Source organism: Protopterus annectens, chromosome 4.part1 (assembly GCF_019279795.1).
Source record: "Protopterus annectens isolate FY-2018-M chromosome 4.part1, PAN1.0, whole genome shotgun sequence".
In the NCBI taxonomy this organism is placed as follows: domain Eukaryota; kingdom Metazoa; phylum Chordata; order Ceratodontiformes; family Protopteridae; genus Protopterus; species Protopterus annectens.
In genome coordinates, this window is record NC_056734.1 from 683,798,014 (window position 1) to 683,821,428 (window position 23,415).

Below are 23,415 nucleotides of genomic sequence, written 5' to 3' on the forward strand. Positions count from 1 at the left end.
CAGGCCCCCTGAAAAAAATTGCTTTTTCCTTTAGAAAAATTTCTGTAATTATTTTCAGCACAGTCGGAATAAACATCATTTTCTATTTACGTACTCAATAATATGCTGCTGATACTTTAACATATGAAGCTGGCAGTTTAAGGCCCTAATGGCCAAAGTAGCAAAAGTGTATACCTTCTTAACACATCTGTCCAGGGCCCTGGAATCTCTAGAGGGGTAGGGTTTTTGGCAGTAGTAGCCTTAATTCCTCTGGGTCCCTGAGAAATGGTCTCTAGATCCGCAGTAGGATTTTTAAAAGAACTTGAAGTCAGGTACTCTAATTCCTATCAGGTTTCCTGGGAGCTGGAGGTAGGGTCTGGGGCCAAGCTGGATTCCAAGAAGGCATCATCTACAGTGTCCAGTACACAAGGGAAAGCCTAAAGGCCTGTGTTGATGTATGAGTAATAATTCCCTAAGCCTCTTTTTGGAGTCAGAGTAATCCTGGCTTTCTCAGTGGAAATGCTCCCTAAAAAAAGTGTGCAAAGTTTCACCAAAAGAGAAATCTTCTGGAGGGGAAGCAGAGGATACAGAGTTCCTCTGCATCATAATCCTCATAGGTAGAGAAGGGCAAATCCTAGTCATTAGAAGAAACAAATTTCATAATCGTGCTCTGAAGGATCAGGAGGAAAATCAGTTCTAGGTCTCTTAATAGGGAGAAGGTTGGCTTCTCCTAACTAGAGTAATAAGATCTTCAGCCATTCTTGTTTTTTTAGGCATATGGGCCTGACCATGCGGTTTGGATGTTGGTTTTCTAGGCGTGGACAGAGTTTTAGGCCTTGAAGATGACATCTATTTGCTATGCAAGTCAGTAGGCCTGAATACACCCAGAGAAGCCGGTGCCTGCACAGCGGCTCCAGACCCTTCCAAGGTACAGACATCCACAGTGGGGAAGGTCACATCCGCAGTGGGGGGCTCCCACTTTCAAAGCTGGAAGTAGTAAGACCCTATGGTAAACTTGTCACAATGACTTGACCGTAAACCTTCAAAGCCCTGCCAAAAACCCTACCCTCTTTTGCACGTTTTTGTGCATAGCGCAACAGTGGGCAGCGCCGCCTAATTGGGTTTAAACTATTCCTGGCTCCACAAAGTCTGCTCTTCACTTTTTCCCTTAGAACTGCCCTCTCTCAATTTAAACACCATATTCTCATTCTAAGGCCCTTCACTGGTCCAGTTAAGTAATCCTACAAGTTAGCACTATTAAACCATAAGCACTACTTACTCTTATACTCTCTACGATTACCCTGTCCTCTATTGGTCAGTCTTAAATTCAGTTTTCCTATATTACTCTAGCATGTCCAAAGGTCAGTCAATGGTTTACTCTCCAGTCCAGCTGGTGAATCTGGGAATTTTGAGGCAATGTTACAACTTGTCTCATGTACACAGACAACCCTCTCCTCCTCCAAACAGGTTCAAATATATGTGAGAGATGCAACTATTTAGCCAAACTGGAGGCTGAGCTCATCTCAAAAGTGTTGTAACCAGTCAGGAGGAAAAGGTAACCTCACAACACAATTCCAGTATCACAGTCCCACCACATCAGCGAACCAAACACAAATACACAAAAACATACTCCGAGGCTCTAAATAAAAATCTACCTAAGCAAGAGACCTCCAAACCAGACATCCAAACGGTACCTCAAAACAAAACACGCAGAACAGATAGCCCACAAAGTCAGTGTGCCAAGCAGCCACAGCCCTTAAGGCTGACTAACACACCTGATACTCTTGTAATAGGCGACTATTGTCAGACACACTCGCGTCCCGCTCACCAGGCTGAATAAGGAGGTCACGGTGAGCTGCCTGTCAGGTGCTAGGATCCACTACATAAAGCAAGCACTCAGATCACTCCAAAGCAAATACAAATATGACTCTGTCATTGTACATGCTGGTGTGAATGACCTGAGATGTACCTCCCTGGACTACATGGAGACAGACGAGCTCTCTGATCATGTAGCCCAGGCTGGTATGACCCTGACCTTGAGCAGCATCTTACCCTCACCTAGAATGATGCCACAGTACAAAGACAAAATGATCGATTTTAACATTTGGCTAAAATTTTGGTGTCATTCAAAGGGGATCCAGTGTCTGTCAGCCTGGGATGACATGCTCGACAAGCCACATTGCTTCGCTAGGGACGGCTTGCACCTGTCACCACTGGGCTTTCGGATATTGGCAAAGGCTCTTGCCACCCCCATAGTGCCTTTTTTAGGCAAGGCTCAAAAGTCAAACCCACCCCCATAGACAGCACAAGGAACAAGAAACTAAGGGTAATGCTGCTCAACGCCAGAAGTCTTAACCTCAAGATGCAAGCACTAAGCTCTCCTCAGTATGGAGAACATGGACATCTGTTCAGTGACAGAAACCTGGTTCAAGGCTCCAGAGAGCACCACCAGCACTACCAGGCTATACCTCATATCATGCTTTGACCGCAAAACCCGGACCGAACCACAAAAGGAGGGGGAGTTTCCATATTTATCAAGGATATCCACACCTCCAGGTTAGTGGCATTGCACGAAGTATCGGAGACCATCCATGTGCAACTAAGTGGCAAGACTGCTTTTCAGTTTATAGAATCCTACAGACCACCCTCTCAAAGTCAGGAATCCCACTCGGCTTTCCTGAAAACATTGGAGAACATGAAGATCTCTCTGAACACCATTATATTAGGTGACTTCAACTACCCAAACATTGACTGGGAACAATACTCAAGCCCCAGCACCTAAGCCCAAAGGTTCCTGGAAATTATAAACTCAAATGCTATGGAACTAGTCACCACTCCTACAAGAGGGGACAACATACTAGACCTGATCATTACCAACATGCGGACTCTATGCTCCACACCAGAAGTATATCCCTCATTGGTAAGATTAGACCATAAATTAATTTCACTGGATGTCCACATCCCGACCCCACCCCCAGCCCAGAAAACCACAGTGAAAAACTTCTTAAAAGCGAACTTCTCAAAACCGAAGTTGAATGCTTCAAGGCCGCAGGGCCAGTGGAAACTACGGCCCAAACTGCAGAATCCTATATAAACGCATTCTACGGACATCTCCAGGAATGCATGGGTCATGCTATCCCAAACAAAACCAAGACCCTATCATCCAAAGGCAGGCGTCCACTCTGGTGGACCCCTGCCATAAATAAACTGTACAACAGGAGGAAGCTACTACATGGAGCAAAATCCCTAATAGGGAAGGCATCTCTGATCAGTACTAGCAAAAAATTACGATCCCTCAAAATCCTCCAAGGCCAGCTTAGAGAGAAAAATTGCACAGAACACCAAAGACAATCATAAGGCTTTTTTCAGTTATGTTAGGAACCTGGGATGCAACTCCCAGACTTGTTCTGAGTTGATTCTAAACGACAAAAAATACACTGAACCCACAGACCTCGCCAATATCCTAGCAGACCGGTTCAGTGCAAACTTCTCCACCCCCTCCCCCCCAAAAGAGCAAGTATCTATCCCAACAGAGGGCTGCCTCCCAAACATCTCTGATGCTCAGGTGAAGGCTGCCCTCTCCAAAGCAAAAAACACTGCTTCCATGGGACCAGATGGCATCCCAGGTTGCGTCCTACATTAACTCCAAGAGGAACTAATCCCTCAAATAAAACAGCTATACAATCTCAGCCTCGCTACAGGATATGTGCCCACAGAATGGCGTACATCAACAATGGTCCCACTCCACAAAGGTGGAGCCTCTACGGACCCTGGAAACTATCGTACCATAAGCCTGACTAGCTTAGTCTGCAAGGCTATGGAGAGGATCATCATGGAGCTCAAAGACATTGGGGACCTACAGACACTAGATCCTACCCAGTTCGGCTTTGTCAAGGGCAGATCCTGCCTTTTGAACCTGGTTGACTTCTTCGAAACAGTCACCAAAGCCATAGATGAAGGGAAGGTAGTCCACACAGCCTATCTGGACCTTGCAAAGGCATTTGACACAATACCCCACTCGGGCATCATAGATAAGCTATCCAGCTTAAATATAAACCCCTATGTCACAAGATGGGTCGCAAACTGGCTCAAAGACAGAACCCACAGAGTGAGAGTTGCTGGAGCCATGTCAGACTTGAAACCGGTCACAAGTGGCGTCCCACAGGGTTCTGTCCTGGGACCACTCTTGTTCGGTATATACTTTTCCGAGGTACAGGCAAATGTGGAAGGACTATGGCTCACCAAGTTTGCAGACTGCAAACTGGGTGTCATAATAGACTCTCCAGCTGACACAAACATCCTTCAAAAAGGTCTCAGAGGCAGATAAACTGATGCCAGTGCCATGGTTTAAAGCTAAATGCCAAAAAATGTATAGTCATACCCTTTGGCAAAAACAATGTGCCCACAAATTACTACATAGGCGGAAACCCATTAAGTACAGAGAAAGTTATTGGGGACCCAAGTTGATAGCAATCTCTCCTTTGAAAACCATATTGCCAAAGGTTAGAAAGACCTAATACATAGCCCACCTCATCACGAAGGGTTTCACATCTAGATCAAGAGAGGTAATCATGCCCCTTTATTCATCCCTCAACAGGCCCATCATATAATACAATGCCCCTTTTGGGATGTACCTTACCAGACACCTGCAGCAATTAGAGAGACCCCAAAAGTATCTCACCAAGAGGATCAAGGGTCTCAAACAGATGCCATATGCTGCTCGGTTAAAAAAAACTCCAGCTCTACTCAGTTGCATACCGCCTACTTCGAGGCGATCTATGCCCGACATACAAAGCTATGTCAAATCCAGAAATAATGGACATGCTCCACCTCAGTAAATCTAAATCCCTTAGAGCCACAAGCTTGAGGGACTTGAACCTCAGCACAGAAATAAATAGAACTTGCTGGAGGGACAGGTTCATAACCCAGAAGCTCCCTTCGCTCTGGAATAGAATTCCAGTTCATGTGAGGCAGAGCACCTCACTGAAACTCTTCAAGAAGAATCTCGATAGGTGGATGGGGGATCGTAGGTTTGTCCCAGGGCTTACTGTGTCACTATTAGACAGAGGCACAGTAAACTAAACCTTAAAAAGGGTATAGTATACTCAAATCAAGGGGTGGCGTAAGCCATACAGAATCAGGCTAGGCTTATAATTGCCCCAGGGCAGATAAGCCCAGTATAAACCTATGAACAGGCTCCATAGTCGAAGTATCTCGTGGCATACCTGACTCCGAATGGGTTTCAGTAGAGGCCTGCAAATCTGAAGTAGCAGGTATCAGGGGCTGAGTACCGGCAAACTGGCAACTAGCTTAACGGAAGCATCATCGGCAGCTTTGGACCTATGCAGCCTGTCTATCTTTAGGCTTTTTTTGGAATGCCTGTAGTCGGATGGCTTACCAAAGCCATTTCTGGATAATTAAACAAAGCACCGAAATAGTTTGATGCAAAAATGAACCAACTAATAATTCATGGATTGAGTAAGGCACAAAATGGACAGTGAGGAACGTCGTGGTCGGGGCCTAAGCAAGGAATGCAGTACAAATGAAAATTTTTGAGGAGTTTGCTTTCCACAAGTAATACACTTGTTAACTTTTACTGACATCGGTTTAAGAGCAAGAAAAGGATCCCCAATGGGGGTACTTAGCTTTTTTTAAGACTTGGGTTCTGAAACTCGAAAACGAAAATTTCAGGAGTCTGCCGACCAGCACTTGCCAACTGCTTCTGCTTCGGGCACCGCAAGAAAGACTGATGTAACGGCATCAGTTGCATGCTTTATACCAGACTGCCTGACGTCATGGAAGAAGAGACAGCAACCGACGCAGGACCCAATACTTTGATAATCAGGCTGGCTGTGTTCACTTGAAGATCCTCATTTATGGCTGGTGTACACAGCTGTTCTACGTTGGTGTTTCATTGCTGCATGTCAACTGATGTACTCCAAAAGCTGAAAGGAGAGTGAATGGAATATTCATAAAGTGTCCTGCAAGAGGACAGTAAATCCCCACTATGGACTTACAGAAGGTTGGAAGAGAATGTTCAATAAAGGTATGCACAAAAGACGAAGTAGCAGCTTCCAAAACTTTAGTGACCACCCTTTAAGGCAGAAAATGTAGCAATAATCTACTAGAGTGTGACCTCACAGGGGCAGGAGGCTTCTTTTCATGACTGTTACGAAACAAGATACAGTAGATCCAAATGAAGAGCATTTAGAAAATTATCTCCTCTCAAAGCTGCAGGCAAAGGCCAAAAACAAACTCTGGTCATACTTCCTGACATTCTTTGTTCTCTTACAGTTCCTTATGCACATCCAAAGTATGGAGGATGGTTTCTCCCTTTTTTTGAGGGTTAGGGAAAAAGTAGGCAAATGGATGGTCTGGTCTTGAGATCTCGAACTATGGGTATAAAGGAAGGATTGGTCCCAAGATCTAACAGAATGAAAAGTGATGAAAGGTTCCACACAAAAGGGCTAAATCTCAAACTCTTCTAGATGAAAACTAGCAGGAAGGTTGTTTTCCAGGTCAGGAATCTGCTGTCTGTGGAGGCAGCGGACTCAAAAGGTGGTAGGCTAAGCTTCTCCAGAATTAAACTGTGAAGCAACTAGGGGGAAGGGTTCCTCAGGGGTCTAATAATGTGGATAACCCCTCTCAAACTGAGATGACAGGATGGGAGGAGAGAGGGAGCTGAATCAGTCAACTGAAATTGCTGAGGTATGAATTTAGAGAAATAAGACCTTTTGTCAAGAAGTCCTCAAGTATGAAAGGATCAGAAGCATCGGAGGTAGAAGAGGGGTTTGTCCCTTCTGTCTGCATTAAAGATAGCATTTGTTCCATTTGGAGGAAGATTTTCTTGTGTCAAGTCTCCTGGCTTCTTTTAGCAGATTCACAAGCTGCTTATCAAGAGATGGCCCTATTCCAATGAGTCACGGTTTATCATCCAAGCTGTCAAAGTTAGAGTGCTCAGGTTGGGTGTATGATAGTGCCCTTGTTCTTTAACAGGTCCTCTCACTGGGACAGCAGCCATGGTTCCTTCTTGCTTAAACTGAAGTAGAGAGGATACCAGTGTGGTCTTCGCCAATCTGGGGCTATCAGAATGGCCCTTGGACCTTCTGCCCTTATCTTCAGCAGTACTCAAGGAAGCAAGGGTATGGGGGGCATAGAGAAAAAAGAAGCCTGTACAAAGGAAGTAGAAAGCATCAGTCTCCAAGGCTGACCTGGTTTTGGTTATTGATCAAAACTTTTTCAAGTGAACATTTTCTATGGTGGCAAATGGATGTCAGTCTCTCTTGCACAACTCATTCTTTACCTACACTGAGAAAAACTTCCCAATGCAGTTGCCTCTTGAGGGTCTGACAGGCTCCTTCTTAGGTGATTCACCTGCTGACTGGATTCTCCTGGTACGTACTGTGCCACATGATGTAGACCCAGGGAGATTGTCGTTTACCCAAACGTCCATGGCTAAGTGACAGAGGGCAAGACCAAGTCCCCTCTGCTTGCTTACGGACCCAGTAAAAGTGATGGTCTGTTTTTATTAGGAGTATTCTATTTCCATTAATCTTAAAAGCAATCAGACCACTTTGAACTGCCAGTTTTTAGATTGCATTTGTTCTTGAACTGGGAATACCATCTGCCCAGAGTAAATTTTCTTGTGATGCCCCCCCAAGCTATTTCCAAGGTCAGAGTTTGGTCCTGAGGAATTACGAGAAGACCCAGGTTGAGGGAGCATGCTCAGTCCCACCAGGCAAACTCTTACCTGAGGCAAGAGAGAAGCTTAACCTTGAAGTAGAGTGACCGAGCATCGTGGCACCACTTATTTCTGAAGTACCATTGCAGTTTCCTCATATGTAGTCTAGCTAGGGGAATCGGGAGGATGCAACAGGCTATGTAATGCGAGGCTCGGCGTAATATGCTGGCTGTGAATTCCTGAAGAGGAGTTTTTGTAAGGACAGAGCTAAAAAGTTAACCTTGTCTGGAGAAAGAAAGGTTTTCTGGAGTCCAGCAACCCCCCAAAACCATTGTATGGATGGTCAGACTATTGGGTACTGATAGTGAACTCCAGTAAAGCCAGGATCTCTTAGCAGTGAAGCTCATCTGCTTTGAATTTTTCCATATCTGTTGCCTGAATGAGCCAGTTGTCTAAGCAGAGGTAAATATGAAGGGCCTTTCACCTGCAGAAAGCTATCAGCAGGGCTAAGCATTTTGTGTTGACTGCATGCAGTAGTCAAGTCTAGGGGCAGTTCAGAGGTCTGATAATGTCTCTTACCTGCCCTGAAGTAAAGAACCTCCTGCAAATTTTTTTTTATGGTAAAGTGGAGATATGCAGCCATTAGATCCAAGATTACCATGTAAACGTTTGAGATCACAGGCAGCAATTTCTGTAAGGTTAGCATTTGAAATTTGGTACCCGCAAGAATCTGTTGAGCCTTGACACGTCCAGAGCCACCAGGTACCATCTTTTCTGGAGACTAGGAGTAAAATCCTTTTTTCTCTAAGTAGTTTGGCAGCGATTCCACAGAGCCTTGGATGCACAAGAGCTGTAACTGCTTTAAGGCCAGTTTGCTGGTATTGTGGAATATCTGGGAAACCAGACCAAATCAGAGGTTACTAGAACTGGAGCCTGTAAACTTTCTGCATGATTTCCACTGCCCACTGATCCCGGGTAATGATAGCCAAATTTGAAAAGGACAGCAGTCTTCCAACTCTGATTAGGGGGTAGAAAGAGCATCTTGAGACTACTCCTTTACTGCCCCTGTTGGCAGGATCTCACAGCCCTATATGAATTGGTCTGTCACTGTCTTGGATGCTGGTGTTGCCTTTGGCTCCTTTCCCTTTGAGGTCTCCTATGACTAGGCTTAGATTGTGAGGCCAGAAAGAACCAGTGTTTAGTAAATGCAGTTCGAACCTGAAGATGGTCTCTGACCATCTCCAAGGATCTGGCCCTTATCCTCCATTCTTAAGCACGGCTTCAGCCTTGGGGCAAAAAAGAAATCATCCAATGAAGCATCCAAGAGACTGGAATTCACATGTTCACGGAGTGACAGTTACCTCAGCCAAGAATTCTTCTGACAGATCCTATAACTGCCACCCTGCTAAAAAGCTTAGAGAGCATCATAAGCTCAAGAGCAAGGAGTGCTACTTGAGAGCAGGAATTGCATATGTTAAACAGCTCATTGGATAATACCTTTTCAGTCCCAACTATTTTTTCTTCATCTGATCCAGAATGGTATCCTGATACGTAATCCGAAAGTGGCAATTTAAAGACCTCATGACCAAGGTAGAAGAGATGCAGACTCTTTCCAAACATGTCCAAGGCTATGCTCTCTCCCTGTCAGTTGGCATGGGAAGTTTTGGAAGAACTAACTTTAGCTCCCTTTGGACCCAGAGTCAAGAGGTTTATGCTCAGGGAATTTTAGAAAATCCCTACTGCTCTTACGTTGTGAATAGTCCTGTGCTTCCCATTTAAATGAGTTTGCCTTTGGGTATGTAGGGTCTCTGTAAAAGGATTTTTTTCTGGGGGGGGGGGGGTTCTTGGAGTCTGAATCCCCTTAGGAAACGATAGATGAATGAATTCACTTCTGATTAAGGATTTATCACGGTCAAAGGCAAAAGAATCAGAAAACCACTGTGGGGAGGAGGGAGCATCTGAATCTGGCTATGGTGATTAAATTCTAAATCATGCTAATTGTGTCCTATTGTTAGGACAGTGTTTAGGAGTGGTAGCCAGTACGTCTCAGCTAGGGCAAGCTGGTTGCATCCATTTTTATGTGAAGCCTTAGAATTGGACCAGAAAGCGAAGTCCCCCCAAGGTCAGGATGTGGGTTAACGGCTGAATTCAGAGGCTGATGAACAAAGGTGATCTCCTGACAGGAAACTCCAGAAACCCCTTCATCAGTTAGGAAGTAGTAGGCAGAAGATGGTATCAGCAAAGCAACTACAGATCCCACCAATAAACCAAGTTCTTCAGGTTGCGCGAAAGACCCAGAAGTGTACTGGACTCTAAACAGGCCCTGATAGAGGCCTGTGCCACAACCTAAGTCAGCAGAGGGGACTGCAAAGGAGTCTTGCACTCTTTCATAACAAACCTAACTGTACAGGCAGATGGCGAAGTGTCACCAGGTACCCTTAGGTTTGGGCACTTTTCCTTATTGTGCCTAGTGAGATCACAACCTCAGACAGGCATAAGACAGTTTATGTGAAGGCCATAGCGACTCACTGAATGGAGTAGCTAAAATTATTTTTTTTTTAGTCATGACTGACAGTCATCCTCCAGAAGGGTCTCACAGAGACAGATACCTGATGTCAGAACCATGGCCTCGAGCTAAATGCCAAAAAATGCATAGTCATCCCCTTTGGAAAAAACAAAGTGCCCACGAATTATCACATAGGTGGTAATCCACTATGCAAGTAAGATGTAATTAGGGACCTGGGGACCCAGGTAGATAGCAACTTCTCCTTTGATAATCACATTGCCAAAGTGGTTAGAAATTCTATGTAGTCCACCTAATCACAAAAGGGTTCACATCTAGATCAAGAGGGGTCACTGTGCCTCTACTCATCACTCATTAAGCCATAATAGAGTACAATGCCCCATTTGGAACGCACCTTACTCGACACCTGCAACAGCTGGAAAGACCACATAAGTACCTCACCAAGAGGATCATGGGCCTCAAACTGATGCCCTATGCAGCTCAACTAAAGTAACTCCAGCTCTACTCGGTTGCTTGCCGCCTACTCAGAGGTGATCTCTGCTTGACTTACAAGGCCATGTCCAACCTGGAATTAATTGACATGCTCCACCAAGAAAACCAAATCTTAGAGCCACATGCTCCAGTGAATTAAACCTCAGCACAACAAACAGGACATGATTGAGGGATAGATTCCTGTCCCAGAGACTTCCCTCGCTCTGGAATAGAATCCCAGTTTATGTTCAGCAAAGCCCCTCACTGACTCAAGGGAAATCTTGTAGAGTGGATGGGAAATCGTAAATTTACCCCCGAGATCTCTTCAATGGTCCTGCTAGATAGAGGCCCAGGAAACTAATTCAAAAGGGTGGTGAAAGCCAACACATTCTGGCTAGGCTTATAAATGCCCTTGGGCAGATAGCCTAGTACCTACCTATGAAATATGCCTGAAAATCTCCGGAGTTTGGAACCTTGGTATACTTGAGTACCTGGAACCTCTTCTCATACTAGGAACCTCTTCTCATACTAGGATTTTAGGTACGATTCAGAGGTATCCACAGCTTCTAAGGCCTCAAGAGCCATACAGGCCTCCAACATGGTCTTGTTAGTGGGCAACAGGGAGGATATATTTGGTTACATCTGATTTGGAAAGATTAAGAATGCAAATCATTTTAGAGTCTCTGGAGTTTCCTTTTTGGCAAAAGGGCAATGTTGGATGCTGGGGCTACCACCATACTAACACATGCCAGGCATTTTAGACAAGTTTCAAGGAATGTGTTCAGAGGAAAGCCTGAACCTAAAGGTTTTTAAAAGACAACTGGCAGATAGAACAGGCTTTGTAGTTGTGGTTATGGGCCTAAACAAAAAAGTACTCAAGTTTGTCAAGTCCTTGTATGGAATCTGCCTACTGCACTTGCACCTCCCACCCCAGTTGACATCGAATAAATATTAAAACATAGTCCAAATTGCAAAAAAAAGAAGGTTTCCAAACACAGCATTTACCTGAAAAACAGGTCAAGGGATGGCAGTAGTGACACTCCGTGTAAGATCCTTCTGTGGTGTACTAAATGAGGCAGGCAACAAATCTAGTTAAAATAAAGTTTCTCGTAAAAGAAACTTCAGAATGATAAACATTACACAAAACTCTCCAAAACTAAATTCCACCAATCACATCAAAATTCTGAATACACACCTTAAAAACACCAAGTTAAAATAAAATACATACCAAGTTCCTAAATATGCATACAGAACCATACAAATATACATATGTACAAGTTTAAGGAATATATATAAAGAATGCAAAATATATATATTATACAGACTCAAATCTCTAAATGCTTCAACTTTAATTTATACAGCAGACTTCATTAATACATTGGGCTTTTAATGCATTAAGTAGTAATTGCCATTTAAATTCACATTTAAGATGCTCACTAAGAAAGCCCCTTTGATCCCAACTAACCTACTCAACCAAACTAAATAAAAATAAGTTATCAGGGAATAAGGGGTACTTTCCACTGAGCTGGTTTTCATTGCCTGTCTCATTTGGTACATTTATTTATTTTTTTAATTTATTTTACATTTGTTAACCGGGGGTGCCGGAGCCGAAAAGGCCCTTTTTCAGCAGAGGCCCGGGGAGAAAAGCTCCACAAAAAATTTTAAAAAAAGTACAAAGAAAAAGGGCCAGAGAACGATATAAATAGGTGGTCTGATTTGCACATTGGTTTTTGTCCTATCTAGACAGAACCTCAACTGTCTTGTTTACATCTAACAAATGCAGACCGTACTCTGTGTGGAGTACTACATCTGTGTGTACATCACAGAAGTATCGTAGTAATGCTAATGTCCACCTATATACCCAGATGCATACAAGCAGAGGTCGTGTGTTGAGTGCACGCCTTCAGGAAACTGAGGATTTGCTACCATAGCCAAACAGAGAACGAAAAAAAGTAGTCTTACCATAACCTTTCATCTGTTGCTGCTGACCTTCATTCATCACTGATGGGTTGTCGGTTCCGTCCTTGGAACAAAGTCAGCCTTATACCAGGCTTGCGCCAGACAAACTTTCAGCATAAGCTTTTGTCCATAGTACTCTTCTCCCTGTTACCACAGATTGATTTACTATTAACTGGCAAATTCTGAGGCGGTTTCTGAGCAAGTACCCTAATTCAAGATGTGGACTCAAAGTATCTCCCAGGAGCCTTAGAAGGGGAAAGGAGGGTGGGGCGTGATGAATGAACATTAACACCACAGATGAAACATTATGGTAAGACAACTTCTTGATCAGATGTTGTTAACCTTCATTCATCACTGAAGGGACAGAGTCCCCAGCTGCCTCGTGTCACTTGGGTGGCCCTTGTGGAAGATTACCGAGCACCATTGAGACAAATGAAGCTCTTCCACTGGAGACCAAATCCATTTTGTAATGAGTTAAAGGTATGAGGAGTAGCCCTCGTTGCTGCTGCACAGATATCATCCAAAGAAGCTCCGAGTGGAAAGCCACTAAAGTTGCCGTTTATCTGGTTGAGTGAGCTTTGAATCTGTGGTAAGAGTTTTTTTGGTGGTGATGAATGAAAAGTACAGTTTCTGAACCATTTAGATAAGGTCACCTTAGAAACTGACTCCCATTTTAGGGCCAGAGAAGGATATAAATAGGTGGTCTTGATTTGCACATTGGTTTTTGTCCTATCTAGACAGAATCTCAACCGTCTGTGTAAATCTAACAAATGCAGACAGTACTCTTATTTGAAAAATTATAGAAAAGACTGGTAGATTGTTATAGAGAAATCAGAAATTACTTTGGAGAGTAAGGTAGGCTTTGTCCAGAGTGATACTCTGTTCTTGTAGAAAATTAAATAGGGGCATTTCAGGCCTAGAGTGTGGAGCATGCCAAGCTGATGTGATGGCCCCCAGAAAGAGACTTCCAGAATAAGAACTGTATGTCACACATTGCTGCAGGTTCAAAGGGAGGTTACGTCAAATTGTAGGACTAGTGTGAGGCTCCATGGTTCTATAGGTTGATTGGAGGCCTAATGTGAGAGGCTTTTAGTAAAGTTTTACATAGACTGAGAAATCTGAGGAATTCCCAAAACCATTATGGAAATTTGAAATTGCAGTCAGGTGAACCCGTATAATTAGCAGTGTCGGGGAAATTTGAAAAGTAATCTAGCACTGTAGTAACTGGGGCAGAGTATGGGTCTATTTTTTTCTGCTTAGACTAAAGTGAAAATCTCTTCCATTTGTCAAGAGTTTCCTGGTGGATGGTGTGAGAAGCCAGAATGTCACATACCGGGGAAGAAAGGTTCTTCTGCCTGGTGATCAGCAGAAGTGGAGAAACAAAGCTGTCAGCTTGAGACTGGTCAAATTTGGGTGGCTCAACCCTTGAGGGTGAGAAATCAGATCTGGAGTTGGATTCAGAATCCATGATCGGCATAATAATTGAGGACAGAGAAAGGGGAACTATACTTGTCGAGTTCAGTAAGTACTATGACGATCACTTTGCTTTTCAACCAAACCGCTTTCTTCAGGAATTGGGGAAATCAGAGGAATGGGGGGGGGGTGAGCATATTGTAGTCCCTTGGGCCAATCGTGAATTGGAGCATCCCTCAGGGACTCCCCCCTTAGGGGGAATTAAGGTGAGGTAGCTGTTGTATTTGTGGTTTGACAGCGAGGCAAATAGGTCGCAGCAAGGCTGGCTCCAAAGGTTGAAAATTTTTGCCGCTATGTACAGATTGAGGGACCACTCATGAGGCAGGAGAATACATCTGCTCAGCTTGTCTGCAATCACATGGAAATCCCCAGGAATATGCGTTATCATCAGAAAACAGCTGAAACCCATCGCCCACTGCCATATTCTCATGGCCTCTCGGCATAAGGGATAGGACTTGGTTCCTTCCTGCTTGTTGATTTGCCATCCAGTCAGACAGCATGTCAGTAGTTTGGTACGTGTTCCAGAAGGAAGCACAGACTGAAATGCTTGCAACACTAAAACCACTGCCCTCGGTTTTAGGACATTCAGAGAAGCATCCGTGGTCAAAGTGGCTCTAGGATGAGAAGGATGGAAGGGGTGGCTCCAAAACGGTTTCTGGTCTCATCCACCAAATTAGGTCATTTGCACGGATTTGTTATTCGAATTTAAAAGGATAAAAGGATGACTTGGGTACCACAGATAACAGAAGTCATTGGAAGAGTCTCATTTGAAGTTTTGCAAGCGGCACCATTGGTGTAGGAGCTGCCACTGAACCTAGGAGATGGAGGACTTCACGAGCTAAAACTTTGTTTTGATAGAGAATCACCTAGAGTTGAAGCCTTAGTCTTTAGAAACTGTGGTCTGCGAGAGACTAAAGCAGGAATGGGTGTTGAACACTGCTCCTATTAGGTCAGAGTCAGGTTGGATTTCTCCCAATTTATAGAAATTCCCAGAAGGTGTGCCAAACATAGGGGGCATTTTAGGGCTGTTACCAATAGATGCTTGGTGAGGTCATTAAGAAGCCAATCCTCTAAATATGGAAACACCCAGAATTCTTGCAGTCTCAACTGAGCTGTTACTACTCCCATGCATTTGGTGAACACTCTGGGGACTGTAGAGAGTCTGAATAGCAGAGCACAGAATTGGTAGTGATTGGCTCCCAGCCAGAAGCAAAGAAGCCTTCTGCAACATTTGTCTATTTTGATGTGGTAATGTGCATCCTGAGTCTTGAGTAGGCCCTTTAGAATTAACTTATTCCTGCATTCATTCAAAGTATGGGAGCTAAATCCCTGGCACACAGAACAAGGTGGTTGCACAGGGAGATGAGGTACTCCCAAACAATACACTGTTTGGCATTTTCAGGCTACATTGTAGGCATTGTTTAAAGCCAGATGTCCCCTTTTGTTTCAGACATATTGAACACTCAATTCACCAAAGCGAGATAGGTAGAAAGGAGTATTATGTATTTTAAATATTTTTTTTGTAGATAAAGTAAGATAAGTGAAGGGAAAAGGGGATAAATACCAGCAATGGTATTTAAGGACTATGACAATGGGTAGGGTAGGGAGAAAGGCTGTACAAAATGGTACTGAAGGTTACCAAAAGGTAATTTGAAGGGGAAAAAGGAATTAGACTGACAGTAGAAAGGATAAAGACAAAGAGATAAAGGAAAATACAAGAAAATTCTTATCAAAGCTTTATCAAAAATAAGACTTAGCTGAGAGCTGGTTTGAACAAGTCTTTACGGCCAAGTGGCAAACAAGATCTGCGGTAACAGGGAGAAGGGTAATATAGGTAAAAGCTTAGCTAGAGAGTTTTTGGCTGGCGCAATCTTGGCATAAGGCCGACTTGGTTTCAAGGCAGAACAGACAACCAACCCATCAGTGATGAAAGATTAGTAACATCAAATCTCGTGTTCAGAATTCAGTCAGGACAACTGTGAGACACTAGTAAGAAACACAAAAATTGGTACTCAAATAACACAAAGCTCAATGGAAAAAAAATGAAGTCTTAATACTGTGCAGAATACAAGCAGATTTCTACTAGCAACAACTACCTCAGTATGAATAGATTTTGCATTATGATTCATATGAGAGCCAGAGGACTTAAGGCTATATTCAGAGTAGTCCATTTATTTTTCACATCTGGAAGGAAAGTAGAAGGGATGAGGATGGTGCAGAATGGAGCACAGGCACGATTTGCATGGTCTGCATGATTAAACTTAACTTTACAATGGGAAAAGCCTGTGGGTGCAGTTGTATCTGAAGCATCTGTTTATAACACAGGTAATTTTCCTTTTTTGAAAAATTATATGGAGTAGTGTGTTTACATGGAGTTAGAGAGGGTGGGGGTCGAAATGAAAATGTACATATTTTCAATAAAAACATTCCAAAAGTGAAAAAAAATATCTGTAAAAAAGAAAGGTCTAAACAGACGAGAAATGGCAAATAAGTGCTTGAAAATGTAAAGGTTTCATGGCTAGAGCAAATGAAATCTATTCTCTTCCCAGACTTAAGAGTTCTACTCATCATATGAAGACGGATTCTTGGATGGGGTGGCACTTGTCTAGCTTAGACACGGAGTAAACCACCTGGGGAAAACTTAGGATCTTCTGCAAGATTCCAGTAGAGGTAGTTGTGAGAAACTGTTCCCTATAAAAATCTGTCAGTTTTTTTTTTTTTTTTTTTGGGGGGGGGGGTGCTCTAAGATTTTGGGAGTCAGGTTACATGGACATGCACTGTACATCTGCTACCACTACAATGAGAAAAATATAGGGGTTTATGTTCAGACAAACTGAGTAACATCTGGACCCTCTCCTTGCAGAGAAGTCTCCGCAAGACAGATAAGGGGCAAGGCTGAAGCATGGTCATCTAACTCAGAGCTGGTATATAACCCAGTATAAATTTGGTCCACATATGCCAGTCCATCTTCATTAGTCTTAAGAATCAAATTACTCCTTAAAGGGAACAATCCCATTTTCTTTTTTTGCAGTAGTCCCTGCTGCAGGTCCTCTATCAGAGCTTAGCTGTCTGAATCTCTAACTTCATTAGACCCCCAGCTAACCTGACTAGGTGGGGGGATGGCTGTGGTGCACACCAGGGCAGACAGCAGCCATCTTACACTTCAAGCTTGTGCCAAATCTTGGGCACGTCTTCAGTAGTGACTGATGCAGGTATGTGGTCATGACCTGCACATAACCTGCTGCACTCTCCTCTCATGCAAGACTATGGCCAATACCACCTTCTCCTGCAAACAATTCATATGTAGGAGTTGGAAGCAGATGCCTGCCTAACCGTTCCAAACCTATCCAAGACCCCAGATGTCTCGAGAGTAAACGTTGATGGTGCCAACTACATGGTGGCCTCCTTGGGGGTTGCACTAAAGGTCTCAGCGACAACTGGCACATGAATCTGTGAAGACATCTTTCTTCCTTTAAACACTCCAAAAAAAGAAACGTTGTCAGACTACTTTTGGACACATTTTCCATTTGCAAGAAAGATCAGCACCAAGATAAGCAGATGCCATGGTGTGTGAAAATGGACGGTACCTACCCCTCTCTTTTTAAATGAGACTAAGGACTCAGCCCTATGCTTAATACCCCTTTTAAAGAAAACATACTGGGGAAAATTTGGCATGTTGTGCTCCATCACAGGAAAAAAGGGGTGGAAGTGCCTGTGGGATCTGCTTTCTACACACAAAGCAGGTATTATATTTGACGGACATCTAAAACTATCAGAATAGTAAATGAAAATCCCCCAACAAGGCTCTTTTTTCAGGGTTCTATCCCTGGCTTCAAAGAAACTAAAGTACTGGTGATGCAGGTTGAATGGGTTTCAACAGCAAGACAGAAAGGAGTTGATGGCATTGGCCAGTGGCCTTTTTTCCTAGGAACCCCTGACATGGAATGGGATGTAATCATTAGGCCTGGGGAAAACATCAGATCTTTGATATTCAGGCAAACCAAGGGCTTAGATACCAGGAAATTTCAAAGGTTTTTACTGCTGCAGTGAAGCACAATGATCAACACCACAAACACTGAAGATCACAAGGAAGACACCTACTCATAAGGACATACCTCTTTTTCCTCCTGCAGGCCTTGTGTTTCCTTTTTAAGGCTATCCATAACTTGCTTTAATTTCTCTTCCTCCATTGCTTTTTCTTGTTCAAGTACTTCAACTTTAGACGTTGCATCAGCAATTATTTTTTCACTGTTGGCAGGTACATTTTTCAGTTCCTCAACCTTGAAAATAAAATGTATAATAAATACAACAAAAAAACAAAGCAGGGCCATAGCATTTAACAAGCTCAGAGTCTTGACAAAATAAAACAGCATAACATTCCACAGAAAATGCAAACTTTAATGACTGCACAATAAAACATGCCTATTTTAAGATTATCTGCGAGTAGGGAGGGAAAGAGTAGAAGTTCAAGCAAAACTACATTCACAGGCCTATACAGTTCATAAGCATAGTTCACTATCTAGTAAAATAGAGGCAAGAAACTTAACAGAACCTGCTGTTGCCCACATCTGATGCACTAAGTCTATCCACAACAGTTTTCCTTTCGCTGTGCTGTACAGTTATGCAAGGTGCAACAAAAGCACTAGTCAAGTCAGCTGCTTTACTTAATTACCAAAGGATTGCTCCAAAAAGCTTTGCTACAACACTGATATTGAATCCAAAAACTTCAGTTTTTATTCAGTTATGAGAACAATTGACAATATTCCAAATAAAGATATTGATTTGTCATCTGGCTCACATTACATGAAATCACCATTTACTTTAGGTGAAGCAGAACATCTTTACCAAACAAACCTATCCAAGCATATTGGCAGACTTACCTGAATGATGAGACTCTATTCTCTTCACTAAGAAATAAAAGACCGATACCAAGAAATATAAAACTAACCTTTCCTGAACCTGCAGAAACTTGCCATTTCAAATACAGACTGAAAATAGCAATGCTGCTGGAGACATTTGCAAAGAAATGAGCATGTTAAGTAGACAAAACAATTTCAAAATGGATATTCAGCAGAAAACTGGGGCTAGAAGAAAAGGGGAGTAATTACAGTGATTGCAAGATGGTGACTAATACTGACAGATAAGGGAAAAGACAACTGGTACATTTGTGGCAGTAAGCCGCTATTTGCAATGGAGGACTACAATGGCACAAATTTATATTCCACCAAAAACTGCTATTATGGAGCTTAATACATTTTTGGAAGAAATAACCAGCTTTAGCATGGAATATTTATAGGTGGGGAATAAAATTTGATTTACAACAGTGAGGGTGTAATAGGGGGACCTAGGAGGGACAACACAATAAGAGGATAGAGTTCTTAAGAAACTTAAAATATTACGAATGGAAGATAGGAATTCAGCAGTAGGAAGACAGACAGAATTGTACACATTCTCCCAATGTACAAGTGGGCTAGACTAGATAGAAATTATATTGCACAGGAACACACATGCAGTTGAAAGCTTTAACATCCAATAACCACATCTTAGTTTTTATTGGTGCATGATCAGAAAAAAATGCAAATAAGACACTAGCACTTTCTCACCTACCCTTTAAAAAAAGGAATTTAAAAGAGGGAGCAGAAATTTGAGGGTTATGTAAGATAAGACTATCTGCTGAACCTGTAGTTAGTGACTGGGATAAAATGAAAATGGAGTTTAAAAATACGATTAAAATAGACAGACGTGGTTAAGAAGCAATACAAAATTACTTAACGTGGCTGACAAAGGTTAAAGCACTGCAGGATAAGGGGGAATCTCAGAACAAGAGGAGGAGCGAAAGCAAAGTGAAAATAAGGGAGTATCTGGATATGAAGGAGTTGAAAAAGTGTGCAGCTACGCAATTTAACTCCACAGCACAAAATATTTGTGCACAACAAAAGGCGAAATAACGTTGAAACTGTTGCCAAACAGAGAACCTTTAACAAAAATAATCTGAGATTCTGTAAAGGTTTTAGAAATATTCCGGAAGTTTTATGAAAATCTGTATAAAGCACAAAAACATGGAAATAAATATTTAAGGAAGACTATTATGCAAAGGTTAGTTGTTGAGCCTTATCTACCTCTAATAGTTAAGATAGGAGGCGATGAGAAAAAACAGTGCATAATCTTCAAGAAAATCTCCAAGAGCAGATGATGTCCTATTCATCTGTTGCAGTATTCTTTACAAGAGGGAATCAAATGCCAAGGTGACCAGACATCTGCCATCATACCAAAGTCTTACTACTGAAAGGTGCATGGTACGTGTCATGTAGGCAGCTATGAGATGTAAGCCATAAAGTGACACCATCCTCATAACTTTTGCCACCTGTCAGACTGCCACAGATGTCACTCTGCTAACGGAAGTTTTTTTCTAAAAGTTAAGTGACCAGCTGGGGAACCTTTTGTGTCTTGCTGCTGAATACTTTTTCCCTCGAGTTAATGTCATCCAAGAAAGGGAAGTGTGATTGTGGAATACAGCTTCCACAGAGATGGTCACATTATCTTTTTTATCTAAGGCCCAAACATGACCAAGACCCGTTTTGCCAGTCATTCGTCCCAAAGACAATTTGGAGGAGGCTTTCCTCCCTCGCAATTTAGAGAAAACACCTAAAAATCCATGCCAAAACAGATGGGTCACTACAGCACAATAACCGAGCAGAGTATGAAGCAGAAGGCCAAAAGGCCTAGGCCCAAAGCTTCAGCTGCATCTCAACAAACATCTCTCCTGAAGCACAATGCTCTGGTTCCTCAGGCCATGGCAGTTTTGCACACCACCTTAGACTCAGATGACAGCACAGAGGGAGGACTCAAAAGCATCCAGTACAGATATCCAGGGGGCTCCAAGGCTCATTCTGTCAGAAGGCCCCTGGGGACTCGCTCAAATCCTTGTGAGGGAAGTCAATTTGGACATAATTGAACGTGCCTGCCAAGAAAAACAAAGCTAAGCATGTCACCCCTCCTCAATACCCCCAGAAAGGGTGGAAAAGTTTTACTGAAGGATCATTCAAGGCCTTCATGTCCTTCAGGCCTACTGCTGGGTCCCCAGCCCCAGGCAGCCTGATTCAGAGGAAGAACTTACTGGAAAGTGACTCCTTGGGCCTACTCTCCTCAAATTCCTTACCATTAGACTATGCCTCCCCTGAGGAAGAATCTAATGCAACAGACTGTCCTTTGGAGGGGAACTCTTTTGGAGAAACACTTAAAGTGAGACACCACCAAGTGGTGCAGCTCTCAAAGGTCTGATGTTCAGAAAAGGTACTACGTCCTAGTCCAGGTGGAAACCCCCCAGCCCCCCTGCTATCTGACCAGTTATCCCTGCCTTTTTGGATGCCTTTGCGTCCAAGTCCCAACATCTAGACTCACAGCCACCAGCTCTGAAGAAGCTGGAAAGATACTATAAAAGTATAAGACTGCAACTACAAGGCCTCTGTTGCCGACTCCTCAGTTTCTGTGACCTCAGGACAAAGCTTCTAGGTCCTTTCATTCCACCTCTTCTCCTTTCTTCGAAGACAGCAGGCAACTAGAGAGGTTGGGGGGGGGGTGTCAGCTACCCTAACCTTTAGGGCTTTAACTATCAAACACATATGACAAAGTATTCCCTGTAACTTATGATCACAGCTATCAAAAATAGTCTCCGACATGCCTGATTCAGAAAACAAGGTTTTGGCCTCTTCCCCGAATGCTGCATCCTCACAGGTGGCCCCTCAATTAAATGCAGCTATGATGCTGTGGGGGCCACCTCTAGGACAGCTGCCTCTACCTCAGTGTTGACGTTAGCATGGTTAAGGCTACAACCCCTCCCTGAGAACATTAAGGTAAAACTCATGTATGCTCCCCTTGACAATTCCACATTACATGGTCAGGCCTCAGCTAACCTTTTCAAACCACTGCAAGAAGAGTAAATTGAAGGACATCAAAAACACATCATGGTCTCACCTGTCCAAGTTCCACAGGAACTACCTTTCTAAGCAGGTATTTGTCTGCAGGCAAACCCAGCCCTCCTGACCTAAGCCCCCCAAGGGGAGCAAAACGTTTGTCACTACTCAGCTCCCTCCTCCACACAGATGCACTAACAGCCTTTTCCGGACAGAAAAGGTTTTTCCCCCAGACTCTGCAGGACTTTCCCAGTCCAACTCTCTTTCCTTGCACCTCTCACTATCCCACCAGCTTGGGAAACCATGCCACAGGACTCTTGGGTTTTGTACATCATAAAACACAGATACTTCATGGCATGGCATACAGTTTCCCCCTTCAAGGGTATCCTACAGCTACCTGCAGAACAGATCCCCCTCTTCCCACAGATACTGGCAGACATACCAGATCCAACCACTGCCTACACACCAAAAAAGAACAGGCCAATTCCCACATGTTCCTAGTACCCAGAAAGGAAGGCCCTGGTGAAGCATCCTAGAGCTCTCCTTCAACACCTTCCTAAAGGTGTCCTCTTTCAAAATGCAAACCCTTCAAACCTTATTTGATCTCCCACAGGCCTAGCTGGCATCCATAAACAAAGACACCTACCTACACATTCCCATTCATCACATTAAAGAAATTTCTTCATTTCTGTGGCATTCTGGCACTTTCAGTTATCGCCCTTGCCTTTTGGTCTTCCTACAGCCCCAAGAGTATTCACAAAATACTTAGCCCCAGTAGTCACATACTGCAGATTACAAGGCATTCAAGACTTCCCTTACTTGGATGACCTCCTGTTCCAGACAAAACTCAAGATCTGCAGAGGAACCGCTACTCAACCACTGCCATCCTACAATTAGGATTCATAATCAACTTAAACAAAATCTACATCAACCAATCTCAAGACTATGTATTTGAGGTGCCCCCAGCTTCTAGATTTGAGGCAAAACAGTTCCTCAAAGCATCCTCCACATTAAACCTCCAAGGATGCCTGTCCCCCTCCCTGGGACCTAAACTTTGTGCAAGAGAAGCTAACCCTCAGACTTCAGGCCAGCTTCCTTTAGCTCTGTAAAGCACCACCTGATAAACTGTCTTGCTGCTAGCCCTAACCTCTGCTAAAAGGGTCTCTGAGCTCAAAGCCCTGATGCCCCCCCCCCAACTCATGTACACAGACAACCCTCTCCTCCTATCACCCAACACTACAACCTGTGAGAGATGCACTTATATAGCCAAACTGGAAGCAAAGCTCTCTTCACCCAAGACTGGACTAGACAGTCAAGAGGAGAGGGTAAACACTTGCACCACACTCACATAGTCCCTCAAAACCTACACCACCAAAACACACAGAAACACAGCACACACCTACATTCGCAGAGGC

At 43.4% G+C, this 23,415-nt stretch overlaps 1 protein-coding gene across 1 annotated transcript in view; it reads right to left on the minus strand.

Annotated features, from left to right (window-relative positions):
• The window catches only part of SMC4 (structural maintenance of chromosomes 4), a gene marked incomplete in the record, with an annotated part of 1,657,727 nt that overhangs the window by 940,901 nt on the left and 693,411 nt on the right, over positions 1-23,415 (minus strand). Inside the window, 1 exon segment of the mRNA XM_044070462.1 lies at positions 18,203-18,367. Coding sequence (XP_043926397.1) covers positions 18,203-18,367 — 165 coding nt within the window.